General features: G+C 56.2%; 1 protein-coding gene across 2 annotated transcripts in view; it reads right to left on the reverse strand.

The window, feature by feature from the left end:
* Nucleotides 1-21,498, reverse strand: part of peb (zinc finger protein pebbled) — a 674,329-nt gene that overhangs the window by 418,016 nt on the left and 234,815 nt on the right. Inside the window, exon 1 of one of the 2 annotated variants that reach the window (XM_071665403.1) lies at nt 1,473-2,296. The exons of the other annotated variant lie outside the window; for it this stretch is intronic. Coding sequence (XP_071521504.1) covers nt 1,473-1,487 — 15 coding nt within the window. The 5' untranslated portion in view covers nt 1,488-2,296. Of the gene's footprint in view, nt 1-1,472; nt 2,297-21,498 lie in introns of those variants that run through there. 2 annotated transcript variants of the gene reach the window in all.

Below are 21,498 nucleotides of genomic sequence, written 5' to 3' on the forward strand. Positions count from 1 at the left end.
CGTATTCTATGAGAACAACAAAAGCATATATATATATATATATATATATATATATATATATATATATATATATATATATATATATATATATGAAAGATATCCCTACCTCTCTCATTCAGCTTGGACACTTAGTGTGAGGTTAGGTAACGGTATGAGACAAACTTCCTAGTAAGACCAGTACGAGTTGGCGGCCCCATTGCCTCCATAATAATAATTATCACAATTTCACACAACAACATTCAGTATTCTACATCTTGTGTGAATCGGTTCTCTGGGTAGATATACGTTAAATAAAGCAAAAGAAAGAACAGGTTTCGCAACGGGACTCAGTATAGACATTATCTTATATTTTCAAGACCAGCGATGCTGGTGGAATCCCAAGCAAACTACGGTCGATTTAAAACGAATCTTTTTCAAACGTTTGTTCAAGCTTGGCATTTAAGGCGTCCTAGTGCTTTTGATAAAAAAAAAAAACGTTGCGTATTACTGAGAGCCCTTGCGCTATCGCAAGGAACCTGATAAGAGATTTGAAACGACACTTTCGGGAGATTGGGCAACGCATCATCGCCTGGCGCGGTGGGACGAGCCTGGCCTGCGTGTGTATGGGGGCGCCAGACGTATTATATATGGTCGATAGTCAGGTGGAAACTGAGGTGGAGGTCGCATATTAAACGGCCGGTGGTCATACGAGTCAATAATTTCACACTGTGCTGTAGCGTACAACACTACAGGTGTGACGGCTGCCTCCGTGTACGCGACTAGCAACAAAAGAAAAAAAAAAAGAATAAGGCCACTAATATTCTCATGGCGGAAAGAAATTCGGAGGAAGAAATGTTGATAATACTTCTTCAATCTTGCTTCACGCCTTTAAAACTTGATTTCGTCCTTCATGAGACATATTACTTACGTAAACAGGAACTATGGTAACCAATAACTGTGTTCCAAGGTAAGAAAAAAAAAAAGAGCATTGCTCTCAGTGCCTGGCTGTTACCAGACTATATTGATGCTTCGAAACTTTCCCATTAGCACCAGTGAAAATCATTTCAATTAATTAGAAACCATTCAATTTTTTTTCTCTCTCACACGGACACGGTTAATCAATTGCGATTGACGTTTACCGTTTATGTAATATACGTTATGATTATAATTTAGCGGCCGTAGGCAACGTGTCCCTCTGGGGCTTGGCGGGGAGTTGCTGCCCCCTGATTGGCTGGCGTGGCGGCGTCGGAAACCAAAGAAAATGGGTTCTTATCTCGGCGGGGCCGCCACAATCTCCCTCTTCGATCCCACCTGGGGAACCTCTCTATCTCCCTGGAATCTACAGCACGAAGCTGCTAACGAGGCACTTACCGATACTAGACATCAGTTGCAACCCTAGTCCACAGCCAGAAGTGGCCCGGTGCATGAAAAAAGGAGACAGCAGATGCACAACTTAATACTAGAATATAAGTTTACGAAAACAAGTGACATACTTTCTTTCGGGGCATCTTAGCGAGGTCAGTCTGTAGACGATGTCGGATATTATTATGGCTGCTGGAGACGAAAGAGGCGTCGCCCCTGACGAAAGGGGGTTTGATGTGGTGTACTGAGAGTCTGTTGCTACCCGCCAGTGATGGAGGAGGTCAGCGGCGGAGGTCGGTGCTGCTGGAGATCATGACCAAGGCGGCTAACGTCAATCCGCCGTTAGACATGGCGTTCACACAATACACACTCGTACTTGGGTTAATACCGTTCATTATTCCTGTAATACTGTCTCGTCTTCCTCTACTAATACTCTTATGTTCCTCAGTTTTAATACTCTGGGTAATACTGGTGGGTGAGGAGGAGGAGGCGGCGGCGAAGAGTCGCCGCGAGGGAGGGCGGGTCGGCGGGACGGCAGCTATGCACGGCGCGGCGGGCCTCCAGGCTCCATCATGACCCGCCGGTCTAAACCTCAGCAGCTTCTGCCGGCACACGTTCCAGGTGTCCCTCTCGCTCCTTATCTCCTGTTATCGCACATGATCACACACACGGGAGGAGGAAGCGGTAGGCCAGGGAGCGCCGCTTCTTGCCCCCCCTCTGTGCCAGAGAAGAGCAGGAAGTGGGAGTCTGCGCAGGGCCACCTCCGACATCTGCCCGCTGCTACCTTCGATCCCCGCCACACATCCCCGACTCGGCCACCAAATATCAGCCACCAAGGACGCACTCCTTCATGGATCTCGGGTCCTGGGTGCGTCCTGAGGCTTGTGTCTTATCAACGCACTTCTCAGGGAAGACCTCAGCAGCACGAGGAAGTACTAAGGGCAAAGTTCAGGGGGAGGAGGAGGGTGGTGGGAGCATGGCCGCGTCTCCCCTCGCTAACCGAACCCCAACACGGCCTCCCTCCCCCTCGGACAGGTTCACGCCGCGTTCCAACACAACTCCAATGTCCTCGGCCTTAATATATTTCTCCATTAACATACTATACTTGTTAAAGTAATTCACTATTATATGATCTTAGAAATATGTGGGAGGTGAAGCAAATATATACGAATGATTCAACAGCTGGGAGAGAGAGTAACCCACGACCCAAGCGTCAGCCAGCGCCAGAGGAAGCCACACGAACACCGTCCAGGTGTATATGCATGATGCAGGAGGTAACGCGGTGTTGCCATCCGTCGGGCCTCCTTTTTTTTCCCCCTGATAGCCATATTACTCATCTTACCGGGTAATGAATTCCCCCGGGGCGGCGATGCCCCCCCCCCCCCTTGATGGACGAGCGTGATGAGGGTGAGGGAGGCGGTGCTGTGGTGGCATACTGTGGCAGTGTGGTAGTGGTGGTGATGATGATGGAGACGCCACCATCCCTCTGGTATGTTGTCCGGTGTCAAAATGGAAGACCAGATGAATCTCCCGTGGCTTCCTCCCTCCTGTGCTGCTCCTCCTCCTGCCGCCGTGACCGCTGCTGTTCCTGCTTCCTCCTGTGGCAGCTGCTGCAGCCTCTGTTGATGTCATGCTACTGCTGCTACAGCTTCTTCTTCTTCTTCTTCTCCAAGCATGGGACTGGTGCACGGCGAGACCTGGACCACGTCACCAAGCATGGGACTGGTGCACGGCGAGACCTGGACCACGTCACCAAGCATGGGACTGGTGCACGGCGAGACCTGGACCACGTCACCAAGCATGGGACTGGTGCACGGCGAGACCTGGACCACGTACGTCACCAAGCATGGGACTGGTGCACGGCGAGACCTGGACCACGTCACCAAGCATGGGACTGGTGCACGGCGAGACCTGGACCACGTCACCAAGCATGGGACTGGTGCACGGCGAGACCTGGACCACGTCACCAAGCATGGGACTGGTGCACGGCGAGACCTGGACCACGTCACCAAGCATGGGACTGGTGCACGGCGAGACCTGGACCACGTCACCAAGCATGGGACTGGTGCACGGCGAGACCTGGACCACGTCACCAAGCATGGGACTGGTGCACGGCGAGACCTGGACCACGTACGTCACCAAGCATGGGACTGGTGCACGGCGAGACCTGGACCACGTCACCAAGCATGGGACTGGTGCACGGCGAGACCTGGACCACGTCACCAAGCATGGGACTGGTGCACGGCGAGACCTGGACCACGTACGTCACCAAGCATGGGACTGGTGCACGGCGAGACCTGGACCACGTACGTCACCAAGCATGGGACTGGTGCACGGCGAGACCTGGACCACGTCACCAAGCATGGGACTGGTGCACGGCGAGACCTGGACCACGTCACCAAGCATGGGACTGGTGCACGGCGAGACCTGGACCACGTCACCAAGCATGGGACTGGTGCACGGCGAGACCTGGACCACGTCACCAAGCATGGGACTGGTGCACGGCGAGACCTGGACCACGTCACCAAGCATGGGACTGGTGCACGGCGAGACCTGGACCACGTACGTCACCAAGCATGGGACTGGTGCACGGCGAGACCTGGACCACGTACGTCACCAAGCATGGGACTGGTGCACGGCGAGACCTGGACCACGTCACCAAGCATGGGACTGGTGCACGGCGAGACCTGGACCACGTCACCAAGCATGGGACTGGTGCACGGCGAGACCTGGACCACGTCACCAAGCATGGGACTGGTGCACGGCGAGACCTGGACCACGTCACCAAGCATGGGACTGGTGCACGGCGAGACCTGGACCACGTCACCAAGCATGGGACTGGTGCACGGCGAGACCTGGACCACGTCACCAAGCATGGGACTGGTGCACGGCGAGACCTGGACCACGTACGTCACCAAGCATGGGACTGGTGCACGGCGAGACCTGGACCACGTACGTCACCAAGCATGGGACTGGTGCACGGCGAGACCTGGACCACGTACGTCACCAAGCATGGGACTGGTGCACGGCGAGACCTGGACCACGTACGTCACCAAGCATGGGACTGGTGCACGGCGAGACCTGGACCACGTCACCAAGCATGGGACTGGTGCACGGCGAGACCTGGACCACGTCACCAAGCATGGGACTGGTGCACGGCGAGACCTGGACCACGTCACCAAGCATGGGACTGGTGCACGGCGAGACCTGGACCACGTACGTCACCAAGCATGGGACTGGTGCACGGCGAGACCTGGACCACGTCACCAAGCATGGGACTGGTGCACGGCGAGACCTGGACCACGTACGTCACCAAGCATGGGACTGGTGCACGGCGAGACCTGGACCACGTACGTCACCAAGCATGGGACTGGTGCACGGCGAGACCTGGACCACGTCACCAAGCATGGGACTGGTGCACGGCGAGACCTGGACCACGTCACCAAGCATGGGACTGGTGCACGGCGAGACCTGGACCACGTACGTCACCAAGCATGGGACTGGTGCACGGCGAGACCTGGACCACGTCACCAAGCATGGGACTGGTGCACGGCGAGACCTGGACCACGTACGTCACCAAGCATGGGACTGGTGCACGGCGAGACCTGGACCACGTACGTCACCAAGCATGGGACTGGTGCACGGCGAGACCTGGACCACGTCACCAAGCATGGGACTGGTGCACGGCGAGACCTGGACCACGTCACCAAGCATGGGACTGGTGCACGGCGAGACCTGGACCACGTCACCAAGCATGGGACTGGTGCACGGCGAGACCTGGACCACGTACGTCACCAAGCATGGGACTGGTGCACGGCGAGACCTGGACCACGTCACCAAGCATGGGACTGGTGCACGGCGAGACCTGGACCACGTACGTCACCAAGCATGGGACTGGTGCACGGCGAGACCTGGACCACGTCACCAAGCATGGGACTGGTGCACGGCGAGACCTGGACCACGTCACCAAGCATGGGACTGGTGCACGGCGAGACCTGGACCACGTCACCAAGCATGGGACTGGTGCACGGCGAGACCTGGACCACGTACGTCACCAAGCATGGGACTGGTGCACGGCGAGACCTGGACCACGTCACCAAGCATGGGACTGGTGCACGGCGAGACCTGGACCACGTCACCAAGCATGGGACTGGTGCACGGCGAGACCTGGACCACGTCACCAAGCATGGGACTGGTGCACGGCGAGACCTGGACCACGTACGTCACCAAGCATGGGACTGGTGCACGGCGAGACCTGGACCACGTACGTCACCAAGCATGGGACTGGTGCACGGCGAGACCTGGACCACGTCACCAAGCATGGGACTGGTGCACGGCGAGACCTGGACCACGTCACCAAGCATGGGACTGGTGCACGGCGAGACCTGGACCACGTACGTCACCAAGCATGGGACTGGTGCACGGCGAGACCTGGACCACGTACGTCACCAAGCATGGGACTGGTGCACGGCGAGACCTGGACCACGTCACCAAGCATGGGACTGGTGCACGGCGAGACCTGGACCACGTACGTCACCAAGCATGGGACTGGTGCACGGCGAGACCTGGACCACGTCACCAAGCATGGGACTGGTGCACGGCGAGACCTGGACCACGTCACCAAGCATGGGACTGGTGCACGGCGAGACCTGGACCACGTACGTCACCAAGCATGGGACTGGTGCACGGCGAGACCTGGACCACGTACGTCACCAAGCATGGGACTGGTGCACGGCGAGACCTGGACCACGTACGTCACCAAGCATGGGACTGGTGCACGGCGAGACCTGGACCACGTACGTCACCAAGCATGGGACTGGTGCACGGCGAGACCTGGACCACGTACGTCACCAAGCATGGGACTGGTGCACGGCGAGACCTGGACCACGTCACCAAGCATGGGACTGGTGCACGGCGAGACCTGGACCACGTCACCAAGCATGGGACTGGTGCACGGCGAGACCTGGACCACGTACGTCACCAAGCATGGGACTGGTGCACGGCGAGACCTGGACCACGTACGTCACCAAGCATGGGACTGGTGCACGGCGAGACCTGGACCACGTACGTCACCAAGCATGGGACTGGTGCACGGCGAGACCTGGACCACGTCACCAAGCATGGGACTGGTGCACGGCGAGACCTGGACCACGTCACCAAGCATGGGACTGGTGCACGGCGAGACCTGGACCACGTCACCAAGCATGGGACTGGTGCACGGCGAGACCTGGACCACGTCACCAAGCATGGGACTGGTGCACGGCGAGACCTGGACCACGTACGTCACCAAGCATGGGACTGGTGCACGGCGAGACCTGGACCACGTCACCAAGCATGGGACTGGTGCACGGCGAGACCTGGACCACGTACGTCACCAAGCATGGGACTGGTGCACGGCGAGACCTGGACCACGTCACCAAGCATGGGACTGGTGCACGGCGAGACCTGGACCACGTACGTCACCAAGCATGGGACTGGTGCACGGCGAGACCTGGACCACGTACGTCACCAAGCATGGGACTGGTGCACGGCGAGACCTGGACCACGTCACCAAGCATGGGACTGGTGCACGGCGAGACCTGGACCACGTCACCAAGCATGGGACTGGTGCACGGCGAGACCTGGACCACGTCACCAAGCATGGGACTGGTGCACGGCGAGACCTGGACCACGTCACCAAGCATGGGACTGGTGCACGGCGAGACCTGGACCACGTCACCAAGCATGGGACTGGTGCACGGCGAGACCTGGACCACGTCACCAAGCATGGGACTGGTGCACGGCGAGACCTGGACCACGTACGTCACCAAGCATGGGACTGGTGCACGGCGAGACCTGGACCACGTCACCAAGCATGGGACTGGTGCACGGCGAGACCTGGACCACGTCACCAAGCATGGGACTGGTGCACGGCGAGACCTGGACCACGTCACCAAGCATGGGACTGGTGCACGGCGAGACCTGGACCACGTCACCAAGCATGGGACTGGTGCACGGCGAGACCTGGACCACGTCACCAAGCATGGGACTGGTGCACGGCGAGACCTGGACCACGTCACCAAGCATGGGACTGGTGCACGGCGAGACCTGGACCACGTCACCAAGCATGGGACTGGTGCACGGCGAGACCTGGACCACGTCACCAAGCATGGGACTGGTGCACGGCGAGACCTGGACCACGTCACCAAGCATGGGACTGGTGCACGGCGAGACCTGGACCACGTCACCAAGCATGGGACTGGTGCACGGCGAGACCTGGACCACGTCACCAAGCATGGGACTGGTGCACGGCGAGACCTGGACCACGTACGTCACCAAGCATGGGACTGGTGCACGGCGAGACCTGGACCACGTACGTCACCAAGCATGGGACTGGTGCACGGCGAGACCTGGACCACGTACGTCACCAAGCATGGGACTGGTGCACGGCGAGACCTGGACCACGTCACCAAGCATGGGACTGGTGCACGGCGAGACCTGGACCACGTCACCAAGCATGGGACTGGTGCACGGCGAGACCTGGACCACGTCACCAAGCATGGGACTGGTGCACGGCGAGACCTGGACCACGTCACCAAGCATGGGACTGGTGCACGGCGAGACCTGGACCACGTCACCAAGCATGGGACTGGTGCACGGCGAGACCTGGACCACGTCACCAAGCATGGGACTGGTGCACGGCGAGACCTGGACCACGTCACCAAGCATGGGACTGGTGCACGGCGAGACCTGGACCACGTCACCAAGCATGGGACTGGTGCACGGCGAGACCTGGACCACGTCACCAAGCATGGGACTGGTGCACGGCGAGACCTGGACCACGTCACCAAGCATGGGACTGGTGCACGGCGAGACCTGGACCACGTCACCAAGCATGGGACTGGTGCACGGCGAGACCTGGACCACGTCACCAAGCATGGGACTGGTGCACGGCGAGACCTGGACCACGTCACCAAGCATGGGACTGGTGCACGGCGAGACCTGGACCACGTCACCAAGCATGGGACTGGTGCACGGCGAGACCTGGACCACGTACGTCACCAAGCATGGGACTGGTGCACGGCGAGACCTGGACCACGTACGTCACCAAGCATGGGACTGGTGCACGGCGAGACCTGGACCACGTCACCAAGCATGGGACTGGTGCACGGCGAGACCTGGACCACGTCACCAAGCATGGGACTGGTGCACGGCGAGACCTGGACCACGTCACCAAGCATGGGACTGGTGCACGGCGAGACCTGGACCACGTACGTCACCAAGCATGGGACTGGTGCACGGCGAGACCTGGACCACGTCACCAAGCATGGGACTGGTGCACGGCGAGACCTGGACCACGTACGTCACCAAGCATGGGACTGGTGCACGGCGAGACCTGGACCACGTACGTCACCAAGCATGGGACTGGTGCACGGCGAGACCTGGACCACGTCACCAAGCATGGGACTGGTGCACGGCGAGACCTGGACCACGTACGTCACCAAGCATGGGACTGGTGCACGGCGAGACCTGGACCACGTCACCAAGCATGGGACTGGTGCACGGCGAGACCTGGACCACGTCACCAAGCATGGGACTGGTGCACGGCGAGACCTGGACCACGTACGTCACCAAGCATGGGACTGGTGCACGGCGAGACCTGGACCACGTCACCAAGCATGGGACTGGTGCACGGCGAGACCTGGACCACGTCACCAAGCATGGGACTGGTGCACGGCGAGACCTGGACCACGTCACCAAGCATGGGACTGGTGCACGGCGAGACCTGGACCACGTCACCAAGCATGGGACTGGTGCACGGCGAGACCTGGACCACGTCACCAAGCATGGGACTGGTGCACGGCGAGACCTGGACCACGTCACCAAGCATGGGACTGGTGCACGGCGAGACCTGGACCACGTCACCAAGCATGGGACTGGTGCACGGCGAGACCTGGACCACGTCACCAAGCATGGGACTGGTGCACGGCGAGACCTGGACCACGTCACCAAGCATGGGACTGGTGCACGGCGAGACCTGGACCACGTCACCAAGCATGGGACTGGTGCACGGCGAGACCTGGACCACGTACGTCACCAAGCATGGGACTGGTGCACGGCGAGACCTGGACCACGTCACCAAGCATGGGACTGGTGCACGGCGAGACCTGGACCACGTCACCAAGCATGGGACTGGTGCACGGCGAGACCTGGACCACGTACGTCACCAAGCATGGGACTGGTGCACGGCGAGACCTGGACCACGTACGTCACCAAGCATGGGACTGGTGCACGGCGAGACCTGGACCACGTCACCAAGCATGGGACTGGTGCACGGCGAGACCTGGACCACGTACGTCACCAAGCATGGGACTGGTGCACGGCGAGACCTGGACCACGTACGTCACCAAGCATGGGACTGGTGCACGGCGAGACCTGGACCACGTACGTCACCAAGCATGGGACTGGTGCACGGCGAGACCTGGACCACGTACGTCACCAAGCATGGGACTGGTGCACGGCGAGACCTGGACCACGTACGTCACCAAGCATGGGACTGGTGCACGGCGAGACCTGGACCACGTACGTCACCAAGCATGGGACTGGTGCACGGCGAGACCTGGACCACGTACGTCACCAAGCATGGGACTGGTGCACGGCGAGACCTGGACCACGTCACCAAGCATGGGACTGGTGCACGGCGAGACCTGGACCACGTACGTCACCAAGCATGGGACTGGTGCACGGCGAGACCTGGACCACGTCACCAAGCATGGGACTGGTGCACGGCGAGACCTGGACCACGTACGTCACCAAGCATGGGACTGGTGCACGGCGAGACCTGGACCACGTACGTCACCAAGCATGGGACTGGTGCACGGCGAGACCTGGACCACGTACGTCACCAAGCATGGGACTGGTGCACGGCGAGACCTGGACCACGTACGTCACCAAGCATGGGACTGGTGCACGGCGAGACCTGGACCACGTACGTCACCAAGCATGGGACTGGTGCACGGCGAGACCTGGACCACGTACGTCACCAAGCATGGGACTGGTGCACGGCGAGACCTGGACCACGTCACCAAGCATGGGACTGGTGCACGGCGAGACCTGGACCACGTCACCAAGCATGGGACTGGTGCACGGCGAGACCTGGACCACGTACGTCACCAAGCATGGGACTGGTGCACGGCGAGACCTGGACCACGTCACCAAGCATGGGACTGGTGCACGGCGAGACCTGGACCACGTACGTCACCAAGCATGGGACTGGTGCACGGCGAGACCTGGACCACGTACGTCACCAAGCATGGGACTGGTGCACGGCGAGACCTGGACCACGTACGTCACCAAGCATGGGACTGGTGCACGGCGAGACCTGGACCACGTACGTCACCAAGCATGGGACTGGTGCACGGCGAGACCTGGACCACGTCACCAAGCATGGGACTGGTGCACGGCGAGACCTGGACCACGTCACCAAGCATGGGACTGGTGCACGGCGAGACCTGGACCACGTCACCAAGCATGGGACTGGTGCACGGCGAGACCTGGACCACGTCACCAAGCATGGGACTGGTGCACGGCGAGACCTGGACCACGTCACCAAGCATGGGACTGGTGCACGGCGAGACCTGGACCACGTCACCAAGCATGGGACTGGTGCACGGCGAGACCTGGACCACGTCACCAAGCATGGGACTGGTGCACGGCGAGACCTGGACCACGTCACCAAGCATGGGACTGGTGCACGGCGAGACCTGGACCACGTCACCAAGCATGGGACTGGTGCACGGCGAGACCTGGACCACGTCACCAAGCATGGGACTGGTGCACGGCGAGACCTGGACCACGTCACCAAGCATGGGACTGGTGCACGGCGAGACCTGGACCACGTCACCAAGCATGGGACTGGTGCACGGCGAGACCTGGACCACGTCACCAAGCATGGGACTGGTGCACGGCGAGACCTGGACCACGTACGTCACCAAGCATGGGACTGGTGCACGGCGAGACCTGGACCACGTCACCAAGCATGGGACTGGTGCACGGCGAGACCTGGACCACGTCACCAAGCATGGGACTGGTGCACGGCGAGACCTGGACCACGTACGTCACCAAGCATGGGACTGGTGCACGGCGAGACCTGGACCACGTCACCAAGCATGGGACTGGTGCACGGCGAGACCTGGACCACGTCACCAAGCATGGGACTGGTGCACGGCGAGACCTGGACCACGTCACCAAGCATGGGACTGGTGCACGGCGAGACCTGGACCACGTCACCAAGCATGGGACTGGTGCACGGCGAGACCTGGACCACGTACGTCACCAAGCATGGGACTGGTGCACGGCGAGACCTGGACCACGTACGTCACCAAGCATGGGACTGGTGCACGGCGAGACCTGGACCACGTACGTCACCAAGCATGGGACTGGTGCACGGCGAGACCTGGACCACGTACGTCACCAAGCATGGGACTGGTGCACGGCGAGACCTGGACCACGTACGTCACCAAGCATGGGACTGGTGCACGGCGAGACCTGGACCACGTCACCAAGCATGGGACTGGTGCACGGCGAGACCTGGACCACGTCACCAAGCATGGGACTGGTGCACGGCGAGACCTGGACCACGTACGTCACCAAGCATGGGACTGGTGCACGGCGAGACCTGGACCACGTCACCAAGCATGGGACTGGTGCACGGCGAGACCTGGACCACGTCACCAAGCATGGGACTGGTGCACGGCGAGACCTGGACCACGTCACCAAGCATGGGACTGGTGCACGGCGAGACCTGGACCACGTCACCAAGCATGGGACTGGTGCACGGCGAGACCTGGACCACGTACGTCACCAAGCATGGGACTGGTGCACGGCGAGACCTGGACCACGTCACCAAGCATGGGACTGGTGCACGGCGAGACCTGGACCACGTCACCAAGCATGGGACTGGTGCACGGCGAGACCTGGACCACGTCACCAAGCATGGGACTGGTGCACGGCGAGACCTGGACCACGTACGTCACCAAGCATGGGACTGGTGCACGGCGAGACCTGGACCACGTCACCAAGCATGGGACTGGTGCACGGCGAGACCTGGACCACGTACGTCACCAAGCATGGGACTGGTGCACGGCGAGACCTGGACCACGTACGTCACCAAGCATGGGACTGGTGCACGGCGAGACCTGGACCACGTCACCAAGCATGGGACTGGTGCACGGCGAGACCTGGACCACGTCACCAAGCATGGGACTGGTGCACGGCGAGACCTGGACCACGTCACCAAGCATGGGACTGGTGCACGGCGAGACCTGGACCACGTCACCAAGCATGGGACTGGTGCACGGCGAGACCTGGACCACGTCACCAAGCATGGGACTGGTGCACGGCGAGACCTGGACCACGTCACCAAGCATGGGACTGGTGCACGGCGAGACCTGGACCACGTCACCAAGCATGGGACTGGTGCACGGCGAGACCTGGACCACGTCACCAAGCATGGGACTGGTGCACGGCGAGACCTGGACCACGTCACCAAGCATGGGACTGGTGCACGGCGAGACCTGGACCACGTCACCAAGCATGGGACTGGTGCACGGCGAGACCTGGACCACGTACGTCACCAAGCATGGGACTGGTGCACGGCGAGACCTGGACCACGTCACCAAGCATGGGACTGGTGCACGGCGAGACCTGGACCACGTCACCAAGCATGGGACTGGTGCACGGCGAGACCTGGACCACGTCACCAAGCATGGGACTGGTGCACGGCGAGACCTGGGCCACGTCACCAAGCGTGGGACTGGTGCACGGCGAGACCTGGACCACGTCACCAAGCATGGGACTGGTGCACGGCGAGACCTGGACCACGTCACCAAGCATGGGACTGGTGCATGGCGAGACCTGGACCACGTCACCAAGCATGGGACTGGTGCACGGCGAGACCTGGACCACGTACGTCACCAAGCATGGGCCTGGTGCTGTGTTATGTGACAGGACCGGAGGATCATGAGGTAGGCGCCTTATCACTGGGACTGAGAGGCCGTCACCAAGCGCCACACCCTACGACCCGATCACCAAGCGCCACCAGAGGGGGATACACCAAGCATTAACAGCACCTCCTCCTCCCTGGCGTGAGTCTTGCAACGGTGGTATCTCGTTGGATGAGAGAGAGAGAGAGAGAGAGAGAGAGAGAGAGAGAGAGAGAGAGAGAGAGAGAGAGAGAGAGAGAGAGAGAGAGAGAGAGAGAGGATAAACACACACCTCGAGCCACAGCCAGACCGCAACCGGGAGATAAAGTCAGCGCCCCTCCCTCCCTCCCCCCTCCCCACACCTTCCTCCCCGGGGCGAGCGTCACCGTCGTTATGGCAACCATCAGCTGGCATCGGGGCCCCAGTCACCGTCGTCATGGCAACCATCAGCTGGCATCGGGGCCCCAAGCAGACGTCACCGTCGTCATGGCAACCATCAGCTGGCATCGGGGCCCCAAGCAGACGTCACCGTCGTCATGGCAACCATCAGCTGGCATCGGGGCCCCAAGCAGACGTCACCGTCGTCATGGCAACCATCAGGTGGCATCGGGGCCCCAGGCAGACGTCACCGTCGTCATGGCAACCATCAGGTGGCATCGGGGCCCCAGGCAGACGTCACCGTCGTCATGGCAACCATCAGCTGGCATCGGGGGCCCCAGGCAGACGTCACCGTCGCCATGGCAACCATCAGCTGGCATCGGGGGCCCCAGGCAGACGTCACCGTCGCCATGGCAACCATCAGCTGGCATCGGGGGCCCCGGGGCGAGCGTCACCGTCGTTATGGCAACCATCAGCTGGCATCGGGGGCCCCAGGCAGACGTCACCGTCGCCATGGCAACCATCAGCTGGCATCGGGGGCCCCGGGGCGAGCGTCACCGTCGCCATGGCAACCATCAGCTGGCATCGGGGGCCCCCGGGGCGAGCGTCACCGTCGTCATGGCAACCATCAGCTGGCATCGTACACACAACACTCCCACTATACCCGCCGCTCTGCTAAATTATCCGTAAAATCCAACACCGTTCACGCGATGGTGGGAAAGGTGGGAGTGGGGGAGAGGGAAGAGGGAGTTGGGGAGGGAATGGGTTGGGGGAGTGGATGGCTGGCGGGGAGGAACTCAGGTAGAGGCGGCTGTCATCACACCACCATTAGTCTCCCTCCCTCCATCCCCGCCCAACCCCCTCCTCCTCCTCCTCTCTTGGGGGGTTGGTGAGGGATAGCGCTATGTTGCCACGAAAAAGTCTGGTCATCAAGGCATCATACATACCACACGGATATCACCTCTCCGTGGGTGGTGGTGTCTGTCTGTCTGTCTGTCTATCTGGTCCCTCATTACCTGTCTGTCTCTCTCTCTGTCTCTCTGTAAAATTAATACTTATTGTACCTGTCTGTCTGTTTGTTCCGTCTTTCTGTATAATAAATATATGTGTGTTACGAGGGAGGGAGTTTTACACTTGTGTTCCCCCGTCTCTTGACTCTGCATGAGTGTGTGTGTTTGTGTGTGTGTGTGTGTGTGTGTGTGTGTGTGTGTGTGTGTGTGTGTGTGTGTGTGTGTGTGTGTGTGTGCGCGCGCGCTACGTGTATCAGCAAACATACTCACGCTGTAATATACAAATAACATTAAGACTATATTATTCTTTTTCCAAACACATTCGACACGACATCAACACAGTGAAAAGCATGTGTGTTGGAGAAGTCTATTTACCTGTTGGGGCGTAGGTCAACAGCATGAATATAACAGAACGTACGTACAGACGTGTGCGCTCACACATGCATACGTACACTGGGAGGGGAGAGAGAGAGAGAGAGAGAGAGAGAGAGAGAGAGAGAGAGAGAGAGAGAGAGAGAGAGAGAGAGAGAGAGAGAGAGAGAGAGAGAGACTGATATCAATGTTTTTTTTTATTTTTCTCATGATCTGTGTGAATGAGTTTCCAAAAGGGCGCGACACATGCCTGGATATGTTCCCAAGATGATGCCAAGGTCACGGAGGAAACATAAGGGTTGGGATGGGGGATTGCATATACTTACAAGGGGACCAAGACAATTTTGCGAACTTGGCCTGACACATGGCTGGGGAAATTCATACCCGAGGATGTGTGAAAGCACTCAGGGTGGGACACAAGGAAGGAAGGAAGGAAGGCCTCAATACACATAGAAACGAGCAAGATACAAGGTGCTGGGACGTACGTGTGTGTGTGTATGTGTGTGTGTGTGTATGTGTGTGTGTGTGTGTGTGTGTGTGTGTGTGTGTGTGTGTGTGTGTGTGAAGGGAGACTTTGGAGTCGACATGGTCCCTAACCGGTCGCCAGTGTCCCCACCGGAAGGCAGCTGTAAATGAGACAAACTTGACAAATCCTTAAAAAAAAACGGGAAATGTTCATCAAATGATTGACATCGTAAGTAAGATCAAAACTAAGACATGATTCTTAAGTCTGGTCAACTGACGAAGGTCATAGAGAAGGTCCAGAGGAAGGCGACAGACAACGATGGTACCAAAATGAAACGAAGCTGAATTACACTGAGCGGTTAGATGCCATGAATCTGTCCGCCACGGAAGAGAGAAGAGTAAAGAGTGACTTGATCAAAGCCTCCAAATTTCTACACTTCCTTCGCAGTCTGAGAGTGATGGGTGAATGAACGGAGTGAAAGAAGGGATGAAATCATGGGTTTCGGTGTTACGTGAAAGTTTTCATTAAAAGTTTTATGATGATGAAAGTTTAAGAGATGGGGCCCCCCCCCCCCACGAGTGCACAACTCCCCCCCCCCTCCACGTACAGTACAAAATAGGTAATTACGCAAAGTTCACCTCATCTGTCATAATTCTCCTCTCACTCTATATACTCCCTGTACACTCTCACCCTTCACTCTCCCTCATATTTTCCTTACCCTTAACATCTGCTCTCACCCTCAACACTCACATCTCTCTTCATTCCTCATACTTTCCAACCCTCACAGAAACCCTTACCCCTAAAATCAGCCTTCATTACTCCCTCACAATACCTCTTATCCTCACAACACCGCTCATATTTCCCACAATTTTCTCATCTTTCTCATTTTTCATATATTTCGTCGCATCTCTTCCTCATCAATCCTACTAAAAACCGACACCTCATATTCATCCCTCTAGACGTCTACACTACCCTCATATCTACACCATTTCCAAATCTCCCTCAACCCGCACATCTTCTCTTTACTCTCATAACTATCTCATCCTCCAATCTACTTCATCCCTCACCATTCGGATCTCTCTCTCATCTCTCTCTCTCTCTCTCTCTCTCTCTCTCTCTCTCTCTCTCTCTCTCTCTCTGATTCCTAATATATTCTTCAGCATTCACATCTCTCGCATCCCTTCCAATTATCCCTTCCAATTACGCCTTCCCACCATTGACATATCCTCTTCCCTCACACCTCCCTTCCCTTGCATATATCTTTCCTCCCCTCCCCTCCCCCCCTCACATCTCCTACCCCTTACATATCTCTCTCCACATCTCCACGTTCCTTACGTCACACAGTCCCTCCCTCCCCCTTCCACCCTATCAGAGGTTTTGACCACACCCATCCGCCACCCAATACATCTCCCCACCCCCTCACATCTCCCCCCTCTCTCTCAATCTTTCCATCCCTCACCCCTCACTTTTCCGGATCACTCCTATCCACTCACCTATCGCCTCCCCAACTCTTACAATTTCCCACCTCTTAAATCTTCCTTTTCCCCTCACATCTCCCCACCTCTTTTACGTGCCACAAATATCACCATCAATTTCAAGGTTAGAAAATGAGAAATTAGACACATACAGGAATCAAATCCCAAACATTTGCTCTACAACAATGATCAACCTCGATACATGCGAGGTATCATAACTTTCCTTAATGTAGTATAATCCAGTCACTGTTGATCAACTGCTGCAAACTTCAGTAACCATGTAATAAAATAATTCTTCAGTTATTTATCTTGATACGTAATCCAGTCACAGTTGTTCCCCTGTTGCGAACTTCACTAACCGTGTAATCTGTTCTATCATTCACTGTTGGGCAATGCCCAAGCCATGTTGACACTTTCCTCACTATGCAAAATACAATGTATCTCAGTCGTTAAGGCCCCACCAGTCCCTGCACCTATGGTGCACTCTGTGTCCTCCTCTGCGCCAACCCCCAACAGCATGCGTATAAGACACCAACACACCAGCAGCTCTTGCGGCCAAAAAATGACAATCAATGGAGAACTTTGGATGAAGAATTATATTCCAGTGAGTTGAATGGACCTGACGATATATATCCCACGTGAATGAAAGAAGGAAGCTGGTCAGTAGTATTTCATCATCGCTAAAACATTCAACGATTCCCTGTAAGGATGGAGGGTGTCGGATAAGCAAGGAGCCTGGTAAAGCAACATCAGTAGAAAGATACAGAAAATGAGCACTTACAAAATAGTCAACAGATAACCGAACATGAGCCTCCGAACGAGTGATAATGTTTTAACAAACCTACTCGTCATACGGGACGAATATGACTCCAAAAAATAGTGCCCTCAGATGTTATACACCAAGACGTCCCCAAACATTTAGCTTTTGACAAAGTGAAGCGGCGTGTAAAGCTCACGACGCAGAGAGAAACGAATCCGTGAGAGCTGACTGGCTCATATGGACAGGTAGCTGACGAGTGGTATTGAAGGAGGAAACATCTTGACTGGCTCAGCGTGACGTTGACGGGGTACCGCGAGGTTCGCTCCTGGGTCCCAGACTTTTTATTGACTACACCAATGATTTGGAGACGAGACTCGCCAGTAGAATTTCAGAATCTGTCATGACACGATTTTAGGAAATATAGCCCAGCCACAGGAAGACCGACTATAGATCCAAATTGATTTAGACAGACTGATGATGTGTCCAGAGACGCAAGAAGGATAGACTTCACTGTCCACAAGCGCCATGTAGTGCACTGTGGCTGGAAAAAAGATTATTCACAAACATGAAATGCTCGGTAAAGATTTTGGAATGATTACCAGTGATAACCTAAAACATTAGCAAAAAAAAAAAAATTCTTCGCTGTAAATGATAAAGCCAACAGATCGGCGTCATAGCTGGGGAATATAACGTATAAAGAGAAAGGATACGATACTCGCTCTTCTCAACGCCAGGGTCACCAAATTTGACGAAAGACGGAGGAAAACTAGAACAACTTCAGAGAAGAGCAACGAAACTCATCCTGTCACTCAGAAATACTCCTCATGAGGAAGGACTCGGAGTTATAAGGTTATTCTCTTTAAAAATTCAAAGTCAGACTCTGACGAGAAATCATAGATGCTTTCAAGATACCAAATATTTACGAAAACAAATGACAATTTCTTCACACTGGACGGAGACCAAAACTAACGGTATGAAATTCATAGTTGCATGTGATGGCAAATTGAAGAAAAACATTGTCGACTGCAGAACATGATTATGAACCCTCACCAGCTGTTGTCAATGTTAAGACTATCAGTACGTTTAAATCAAGACTAAACAAATGATTCAATGATATCTATCATTAACAAATATCTCTACTTCTTAAGTGAATAAAAGACACATTCATTTCTCAACGTATAAAATCAGCCTTTTTTTTTTCTTAACGTTTCATATTTGAACCTCCTCTTTGGAGAACTCTACTGCTGTCGTAGTAATGAACCCTCACCGTTTATATACTTCCTCATAAAATGTCCTTGGCAGTCTACTCTCTCTCCATACTACACGGTGTTCTAATTCTTTTTTTCCTCCCCTGAGGGCTGTTGAGCCAGAGGGAGTGGTGGTGTGATGAGGTGCCTTTCTGCTGCACTATCCTGTCTCTACCACAAATCAGACTGGGACCTCATGACACCACTACTGTCCTCTTGGCTGATAACTTCGACGGCGACTGTCAGATCTCCTGTTATCTGTCCTTCACATGAACCTCCATCTCCCTTCCCCTCCTTCCTCCCCCCCTGTCACACCTATCCTTCCCCCTCACATCTCCCCTCCCCTCACATCTCCCCTCCCCTCGCCAGCCAGGTGAGAGGCAGTATCGACCTTGCAGTCATAACACAGACCTGTCGCAGAACCCCACAATGTATCGCTCACCCAAACTTCTCTCCTCCCCACCACCCACCCCACACACGAATCTCTCCCCCCACCCCACCCCTCATGCCTATCAACCTCCCCACACTCTTAGGGGAGAAAAAACCTTCCCTTCACATCACCCAACCCCAACTTATAACCCCCTCCCTCTCCCTTAACCCCATCACTCAAGGAACTAACATTCTCAAACATAAGGGAACAGGGCGGTGACCAGAGAGACGTGTGTGTGTGTGTGTGTGTGTGTGTGTGTGTGTGTGTGTGTGTGTGTGTGTGTGTGTGTGTGTGTGGGTGGGTGGGTGGCTTGGGGAATGGGAGGGGGAGGGTTGAGGGGAACCTAACCGCGCAACATCTGACGGATTACAATTTCACGGGAGTGATGTAGTGGCCGACGGAATCTAACCCCCTCCCCCCCCCACCACCACCACACACCACTCACCCACAACTACCACCATCCACCCCCCGCCAACCTCCTCCTCCTCTCCCACCACCACCACCACCACCCATCATCATCTCCCCCTCCTTCCTCCCCCAACCTTCGGTCAGGACCACAATGTTTATCTCGGGAGTCGATATCGGCGTCGGGCTGGGCTGGGCTGGTGGAGCAGCGTGTGACGCGCTGTTAATTGGGTCTGAAAAGTTGGTCCGCTTCAGAAGAGGCGTCCGGCCACAGCAGGTTGGCTTGTCCCCGGTCCTGCCTGTGGCGGAACTCCCTTTGACCACCACGACGGTACCTCGGCCCTTAAACACGACGGTACCTCGGCCCTTAAACACGACGGTACCTCGACCCTTAAACATGTAGGGTACGAACCTTGACCATGATGCTACGGCCCTTAAGCATGATGGTGCGGCCCTTGAGCATGACGGTACAACCAATGAACACGATGGTACGGCCCTTGAACATGACGGTACAACCTTTAAGCATGACGGTACGGCCCTTGAAAGTGGCGGCGCAGCTCTAAAGCACGACGGTACGGCCATTGTGCACGACGGTGCGGCCCATGAGCACGACCTGTGGGGGACCCTTGGGCATGAAGGCCTGGCCTCTGACGACCTAACCCGTCAACTAAAGCTAACTAGACCCGTCGGCTTGAGCTGGTCTGGAAGTCACACCGCTGGTCACACCGCCAGGTTACTGCAAACATCTCATCCCGTAGATTTCTTGTGGGGAGGGAGGGAGGAGGCACCTAATCAGCTTACCTGTGCTACATATCAGCTTAGCTGGATGTGTGGATGTGTCCTCAGCTTAATGGCCATTTCATCATACCGACTGATAAGATCTTCACTTCGAAGTCAAGGTTCGGTGTGTGTTCTGTACGGGTTCGTGTGTTCTCCGAGACCGTCTCCCGTCTGTTCTGTACGTCAGCTGGATCGCCCGTGGTGTCAGCCGGACTGGGGTACCCACGTCAGGTGAGCTGACACCAGATCATCGTCCAGTGTAACGGCCCTGACACCGATCAGACGGCACGGGACACGTTACTCTGGTGTGTGTGTGTGTGTGTGTGTGTGTGTGTGTGTGTGTGTGTGTGTGTGAGAGAGAGAGAGAGAGAGAGAGAGAGAGAGAGAGAGAGAGAGAGAGAGAGAGAGAGAGAGAGAGAGAGAGAGAGAGAGAGAGAGTATTTGCGAATACTGTTGATGAGTTATTGTCAGTTTTCAGAGCTAACACGAAGGGACAACGGTGATAAAAATCACCACTAAAATGAAGAATATATATATATATATATATATATATATATATATATATATATATATATATATATATATATATATATATATATATATATATATATATATATATCATACTCGATTGCCTTTCCCCGCGTGGAGAGGTAGAGTAGGGAATAAAAGAAGAAGGAAGTATGGCCTCAGTGGGCTTATACTCAATCTCTAGCTGTCATGTTCACAACCAAGAACCACACACCTTACTGTGGTTTGCCCTGACCGTTTAATATTCCCTGGTGCCTCTCACTAATAACTCGTCGCCCCCTGTATATCAAATCGCTCCAATTTGCCCTATCACGTACAAATCTTACACCGACCCACACATATT

The sequence above is a fragment of the Panulirus ornatus genome, chromosome 1 (genome assembly GCF_036320965.1).
Source record: "Panulirus ornatus isolate Po-2019 chromosome 1, ASM3632096v1, whole genome shotgun sequence".
NCBI lineage: Eukaryota > Metazoa > Arthropoda > Malacostraca > Decapoda > Palinuridae > Panulirus > Panulirus ornatus.